Below are 8,067 nucleotides of genomic sequence, written 5' to 3' on the forward strand. Positions count from 1 at the left end.
AAAATCAGAACAACCATTACATTACTATTTTATTTTTTTCCAGAATGGAGCACAGTGATGTAAAAGAAATGGGAAAATACCTTCCTGCAAAAGCTGACAAAAATACTGTAAAAACTATACACGTCTATACAGGGTGAAAATGTAAGTTATAATCGTCTTCCTGGGAAATGGATCATTTCAAATAGCCATGAACAAGCAAAAAATACCACTTACAATATCCAGTACAGGTAATAGCTAATAATGATTCTTCTGCTAAATTGATTTGGAAAAATGTGGCTATTCTTTCTGGTCTGCTAGTTTCATGTCAATATGACTTCTTGACAGCAGCATATAACTTAGATGATAGAAGAGGTAATCAGTGCTTCTCTCTCTTTTTTTGGTTGATTTGTATCTTACAGATTTGGTAGATCTAGATGAAATTTTGAAGCTGAGCGGAAAAGGGTTATTTTTTGACATGTCATACTGGGATTTAAGAAAGCATGGGTGTAGATATGAAAATATGCAGACATGAAAGAGATTCTTTACTGTTAACATTTATGTAAAAGTAATATTTTTGTGTAATATGGTCATGCCACTGAAACACAGACTTAATTTTACATCATACACCATGACTACGCTGGCCAAAAAATGGCGCTTTTTTTGGTCAAAACTGACACTTTTATGCAGACATATAATTTTTGAGCAACTTTCCTCAAGAAGGGCTTTTTCAGACACATCATGTGATGCATGGTCAAAACCAGAAATTCCAGCAAATGTGTGAGGGTCATTTCCAAGTCCTTAGATTAGGTTTGTAAAGGTGCTCCCACGTCTCTAGTGATTATCCTCTCTTGGATTGTGAGTATTGTGGGATAACACAATAGTGAATCTCTGTCTCTCTTCCCTCCCCTTCCTAGTGTTTCAAACATGATTTATTACTTTTCTTCACTGAAAAACTGTTTCCCCTGTCTACCTAATTACTGAAAAAAAATGCCAAAGAAAGGGAACAGCTGTACTTCTCAAGAGAGTCTCATTTTACTACTACCTTTTTTATCATCTTGGGGGAAGATACAGTGTCCTTTTTTCTTCTTTTCCTTTTCCTTTTCTTCCTTTTCCTCTGTTTTCTTCTCTTCAGTTCCTGATATTTCTAAATGTTTGCTGCTTCTGGGTGTTTCAGCACACATCACTGACAACGCCCTCAGAATAGTCAGTGTGAGAATTTTCACTTCTGTGTTCACATTTCTGTATTCTCTACTGTGTTGCTTACAGTCGTTACCTCTGTTACAGCGGCTGCTTCTAATACTTCTGGGCTTTGGGGAATCTATAGTATCCCTGCTTTTGTGCCATGTTCTGACTTATTATCTTCCATCACTAGAATATGGAAGAAAAAATCACCTGAATATGGAAGAAACAATCACCTGTGTTCACCACTGTGTTATAGCAGAAGACTTAAAAGTTGACCTCCATAACCTATCAGGTATCAGAAGGTTACTGAGTTGTTCGCAGTTCAACTATATTAAATGATGCTAAGAAATACTGAGTTACCTTTAAAAAAATCCAGACATTATTCTTTAACCCATTAAAATAATTGTGTGGTCTGTAGGAAGTGGGTAAGTTAGTTTCTAGGATGAACTGCAATATGAAATACACTAGTTTGTGTCTCAGAATTTCCTATGATACTGGCATGTATTTTCTAAAGATTTACTTCTGTTTAAATGGAGATAGACACCATTGTTTGTTTCCTGTAATGTACACATTTTCTCCAGGATTAATGTAACTTAAAAGAAGTGTAATTGTGTTTATGCTCAATACCTACAAAGTGCTTGCCTTTATTAAAAAAATAATTGTTCAAGTCTCTAAAACCTGGATATTTCTAACTGTGCCTTCCAGTCATGTCATAAAAATATCATTTAGTCATATTTGTCAATAATTAGACTGCAAATCAAATAACAAAATTAACATTAAAATAAAATAAAATAAAATAAAATAAAATCTTAGCTGCTATATTACCATTACAGGTAGAGGATATAGCAGCATCTAAAGCTGCACAACAGAGTATATGACTTGGAGGCTGAAACAAAGGTTTTCTTAAACTTTTGGGAAGTATTTTATTTTACTTATTTTCAAATCAGACTGTAAAAACAAAAAAGCTTGCACACAAAAGCTCACAATGTAGTAAAAGTGTCTCTGCACAATTTCAGAAGTAACATTAGGGAAGATTTCAGCGTGCTTTTTTAAACGAAAACAATTTCTTCACAGCCTAATTGTACTGAACACGTTTGCTTTTGAAAATGCTGCATGACACTTATCTCCATGTCTACGCACCCACATAGCTGGGAAAAGATCACCTGTAATGCACTGTTGCTGTCAGAGATGTGGTTCTCTGATGAGATGATGATCTCATCTTGTTTGATTGAGTCTGAAGTAACATTGTTGCTTCCTCTAGAACTGCCTTTTCTCAAAAGCCCAATTTTCAAACAAAATGAACTCTCCTAAGTGTTTGGCTTTTAAAAACGTATATTTAGTATAAAATACAGAATGCTGACTGATTTTCTGTGTCTTTGTGAATACCTGTCACACCTCAATTTTTTTCCCTGCTGAGGTTACTGGAGAGTAGAAGAACAGATTAGTTCATACTCCTGGCAGCATTATTTAAACACTGTGGTTCTGGTAAAAAATATTTCTTGGGATATGGTTCAATCTGCTTCATTTTCTTAATATCACATGAAGACTATTTAGACCACTACTCAGAACGGAGTTTTATAGGTGCAGAATTCTACCCAGTACTGGGATAAATTGTCTATTTGGGGGGCTGGGGTGGTGTGTAAAAGGGGCATAGCAATTATGTAAAAGAAATCTGAGGGAGATTAAAATGATATTTCAGTTCAGATGAGTTTTAACAAGTAGCCTGCACTAAAAAAGATATTTTTAGAACATACTAAATCCTTTGTTGGCATTTTTGCTTTGTGATGGCATTTTATTTTTAATTAACTTCTGAAAGGGGAGAGGGGAATCACATATCTCCCAAAGAAGATTAAAAAGCGTAATTTAGGATAGCACAAAATGTTCTAAGTTGAATCAAAATGGTTTCATTATTCTTCATTCCCTTACATGAATAACATTTCATTGTGGAAGACTCAGGAATGCCCAGGGTCCTGCTAAATTTGAGCCAGTGCAATAATCCCTTAAGAGATGAGAACTCATATTTAAAGATAAGGATTAGGTAAAGGCCAGCTTGGTGCATAGATTTGTATTTCTGTTACAATTTGATTTGGCACTGTCAACACTTTCTGGCCAAATTGTCTTTAAATCAAATTAGCTTAAATTAAACTTAGAACTACTGCTTTAATTTGTTTTGATGAGAAGCATGGTCTGAATCTCACCATCCAGCTTGAAGAGCAGATGTTGAGAAGAAAATAAAATGGAAATGGAGAAGACAGAAAAGCAAAAGGTGAAGAACAAGAAACAAGAAAATTGAAATGAAAGATTCCTATGGAAATGAAGGAAAAAAAAAAAAGCAGGAGCTGAAGGGGAACTGAAATGGACAAACACCCGGAGAATGTACGTTGAAGGAAGAGAAGCAGAACAAAACCAATTCAGGCCAAATCTATCTGTCAGAGACGAAAATGTAATTTCAAGCACCCAGAAACTGCAGAACTGTCACGGGGAAGAATCAAATGTAGTCTGTGTACAAAAACAGAGTAAGGGTACCCAGGCGGGAGAATTCTGTCTGATCTCCCAGAACAGCACGGTGCAGCAGCCTGCTCCGCCTCACAGCTGGTCCCTGCGCCCCAGGGGAACAAAAACAGGGGCCAGGGCCCAGCTGCTCGGGCAGGAAGGGTGAGGGTGTATCCTGGGCCCCCAGACCTACCTCTGGGCTCCTCCAAGGGCCACAGGCAGCTCCCTGGTGTGCTCCACACAACCAAGAGCAGCCCCACCACCTTCACAAGCGCAGGGTTCCCAACGGCGCTGCTGGGGTCCCAGCGCCACCCCACTCTCCCCAGCCACCTCAGAGGCTTCAAAGTCAGCACCCTACCCCGACAGCCAACTCAGCACCTCAACACCCAGCCCTAGGCTCTGACAGCCACCTAGAGTCCCTGGCGCTCAGCCTCACACCCCGCCACCCAGCCTGACAACGTCCGGCTCTGCTCTCCCTGCCCAGAGCGAGAGAACAGCCCCTCGCCACCGGGCACCCCCAGCCAGGACATCTCACCTTCCCCTCTCATGCAACCTCCATCTTTCTCTACCCGGCCCCAGCCCCCCGGGCGACGCCCGCGCCGCCGCCATTACCGGCCTCCTCGGCGGGCAGCCGCGTCGCGGTTGCCATGGGGACAGGCGGCGGCCGCGGGGCACCCCGGGAGCTGTAGTCCCAGCCGGTGCGGCAGCCTCGGCCGCTTTCTTCCCCCCGCACCTGCGGTGGTGTCTGCAAACGTGGTTACACCCTCTTACTTATGTACCCCACCGGGGTGTTAATGGGAGTTTGACATCGTAGTGTGCCGGCAGTGGGCCCCTCTGCGCTACGAGGGCGCTGAGCCTCGCGGTGGCTGTGGAGGTTGCATGTTGAGTTGTGTGAAGACAGTTGTCGAGGTGCGGTGTGGTGAATGTCATGAGAGAATGCAAGCTGAACACAACAGGCTCCAACTCACCCTGTGCGGTTTACACAAAACATTTTTATGCTGAAAAGGGGGAAAAATCCCATAGGAATCGGATGAGAGAGATGTTGTGGCTGTCCCATCCCTGGCAGTGTTCAAGGCCAGGCTGGAGGGGACCTTGAGTGACCTGGCCTAGTGGAAGGTGCCCCTGCCCGTGGCAGGGGGGTTGGAACTGGATGATCTTTAAGGCACCTTCCAAACCAAAACATTCTGTGATTCCATGATTCTATGAAAGCAGCTGGAGCAATGGGAATCATGCCTTGAAGTCCTCACCTGCCATGCCCTGCGTGGGCAGAGGCTTTTGGTTATATCCCGTTTTTCCCCTGTGTAGTTCAGTGCCAGTTTCAGGGGTGAAGTCAAATAGGAGAGAGTGTTAATTGGCACTTTGTCTCAGTCCTGACAGTGGGCATTTGATTGTGCAAATACTTCCCTCTTTGAGTATTAATTACTAGCATTGTTACATCTGCAAAGCTTATCAGTATGTTTTGAAGCCAATGACCACTGCCTCCATTGTTTGTGCTTCTTTAGAGCACTAGTAGCCAAATAAATTAATTTGTAATTGATATATTCCAAATGGCCAGTCATTTCCGTTGAATTTGCTAGGCTATGCTTTACATATAGAATCTCCTGAGAAACAAGCGTGTGCAATAATTTCTGGCAATAATCTATGGGTTTGCACTAAAGGTTTTTTGTATATCTGTTTTACAGGAAAATACTCTGAAAATACACAATTCTATTAGGCTTTTCTTTTTGCTGGACCTCCTATTGATTCTCAAAAGAAGAAAGAAAAGACAGATGGTGAGTCACAGTAAACAGTGCACACTATCTGCTGTTATTTTTAGTTTTCAGTGAGGTTTTTCAGGATCCTTGTTCCATACATGGAATACTCCCATTTCCAGCTTCACATAATGGTTTGCACAGACTAAAAGCTTACCTTCAAGAACATCTTTACTATTCAGCATTTGGTCCTACCTAATCCTGGAAAGAAAGTATTATATGCCATTTTAAGTTTTTTTCCAGATTGGACACTGCTATATTCAGATTTAACGTTTGAAATGTGTGTAAGCACTTTCTAAAACCTAGGCCAGTTTCACCTCTGACATAAGGTCAGCTTTACTGAGCTCGGTGGCATGTGGCTGACCTATAGCAGAAACAAACTTGGCCCTTAAAATCCGAAAGTAATCTGTTACCATTTAACATTCTTAAAATACCTCTCATGCTCAGAGATTTCCTTCAGCAAATACGTGCAGGCAGCCACTGAACTTTGACCATCTCTGGGGTAGAAGGCAACAACTGAGTGCAAAAAGAGCATCCTGGATCACACAGTAGAATGGGATATATTTCACCCAGGACCTCACCTGAACACCTCATGCCCTGGCAATTTTCACTGGTGATGCAAAAAAGGAGAAAATGCAACAACAGGTTCTGGATACATAGAATCAGCCAAATCACCCTCCTCAGTATTAGGAAGTGTACTGACACGTATTTATTTCAGAGAAGCCCCTGAGCCTGCAGCGTGAATGATGATCTGAATTCTTTAAAGCTGAGAGCATTTGTAACTGAGGCTTATTTCCATATGATCTCTGCTATAATTACTTCTACATCTATGCTCCCCTTGCTCCCCCCTTCCTTCTTCTCCTTTTAATATGTAAAATTTGCAGCTACAACTGTGAAGCCTCCTTGCTGTGGTGAGGGAGAGGGCACAAGCCCTTTTATGCAGGACGTAGCTGTGACAGTGCCCATGCAACATCAAACACTACCCAGCAGCTTTATGATCGCCCCCAGCACGAAGTTGCCCACTCCCTGTCCCTTCTCCCTTCTCACTTGTCCCTTCCCCCTCTCCCAAATATTTCTCCAGCCCTGTCTCATTGGTGCACTACTTTGCTTTGCCTTTTTTGGACTGCCACCCTGTCAATCTAATGCAATAAGGCCAGGGGCAGGTGCAAACCCCTTGCTATGGCTCCTCTTACTAACCAATCCTCTATCGGCCCCTCATCCCAAAATACCTAAGAGCCAATAGGGTGGGAAAACCCAGGACCTGGGGGAGAGGCCAAAGCTGCTGGATTGCTGGGGGGGGGCATCCATTTAGGGCTCAGGTTAGCCCAGGAGCTGCCGAACAAACACTTGGTTTCCTCTTGGGGCTGTGGTGATTTGTGGATAGCGGGTGTGCTCTGCTGATCCATTTCCCTCATTGTCAACATGGTGATCAAAGTCTTTGTAGCCACGTCTTCGGGGTCTACAGCGGTAGGTGTCTCATTTTTAACGTACTCCTCTCTCTGCTGGGACCAGGTTGGTAAATTAGCATAGAAGATCCCAGGACAGCCTGAGTTTGCCTGTGAGAAAATAACACTGGATTTCTTCTAGTCCACACTGGCCACCTTATTCTTGAAAGCTACTCAAGATGTGGAGAATTCCTGTTAATGCAGGATTGCTTGCATGTGAGGTTTTACCACAGTTATAACATTTGCATATAAATTATCTGTCATTGAATAGATTTACTTCTGTTTGAAAAAGTATATGCAATATATATTCACTGAAGAAGGGAAAAGTGGGTATTTTATTTGCACAAAAGCTAAGGTAGATTGTTTGCAGTAGAAATTAATGTATTCCTTTTTAAAAGAGACTTTAGGGCACTGCTCCTGCAAAAGGGGAACTCTGTCTAAGACAGAATCCAGAGGCAAAGTAAACTGAATGAAGTTATGCAGAAAAAAATTATTCCTCCCTTTCCCTAGGTTGTTTTTTTGTTGGGGTTTTTTGGTGTGTGTGTGTTTTGTTGGGTTTTTTTTTTCCCTTGTGGGCTGTTTGTGCGTGTGTCTTGAAATGCTATACTGATGACTTTTAGTATTGAGATATACTGCTGTAGCTGTCAGCATAGCGTACCAGCTGAAGGGAAGGGCATGTGAATAGTAGGGAGGTTGGAAGTCTGTGGGAGGTGGGAACCAGGAAAGGACTGTTTCCTTTTATATCCAGTTCCCAGATGAGCTCAGATTGCAGCTTTCCTTTGGCAGTCACTCACTCCCAGTGACATGGCTAAACAAACAGGCTGCTGCTAGCTCATAGCTGTAACTACATCTCTGTCTGACACCAGCTCCGTGTCTTTAAGAAGCTTCCAGAGTTGAACTGCTCCAAAACCCACACCCTGTTCATGGGGCCATCACCTCTAGAAAATGAACTGGGGGTCATTCACTACAATTCAAATTGGAATTGCTGAGGAAGTTTGCAGTTCTCTCATCAGCTTATCTCATCAGCCTATTGCTAAGCCTAACACTCTAAATTTACTATTGACGTTTTAGCATTCCTTTTTTAATAAGAAACCTCAGATGCAAGGGCAAAAAAGAAGAGGGGGTTGGACACTGCAGGTTTGGTAATTTGTAATGTAGCAGTTACTGTTCAAGTAGCCTTATAGATTGCCCTACGCTGTGCATTGGCAGTCTTTTTG

General features: G+C 42.2%; 1 protein-coding gene across 1 annotated transcript in view; it reads right to left on the minus strand.

Annotated features, from left to right (window-relative positions):
- LCA5L (lebercilin LCA5 like) overlaps positions 1–5,574 on the minus strand; it is a 20,021-nt gene extending 14,447 nt beyond the window's left edge. Inside the window, 5 exon segments of the mRNA XM_030476310.1 lie at positions 1,022–1,211; positions 1,214–1,297; positions 2,325–2,428; positions 4,267–4,399; positions 5,563–5,574. Of these exon segments, the coding sequence (XP_030332170.1) occupies positions 1,022–1,211; positions 1,214–1,297; positions 2,325–2,428; positions 4,267–4,399; positions 5,563–5,574 (523 nt within the window).
- Between the last annotated feature and the right edge of the window lie 2,493 nt (positions 5,575–8,067).

The sequence above is a fragment of the Strigops habroptila genome, chromosome 2 (assembly GCF_004027225.2).
Source record: "Strigops habroptila isolate Jane chromosome 2, bStrHab1.2.pri, whole genome shotgun sequence".
In the NCBI taxonomy this organism is placed as follows: Eukaryota; Metazoa; Chordata; class Aves; order Psittaciformes; family Psittacidae; genus Strigops; species Strigops habroptila.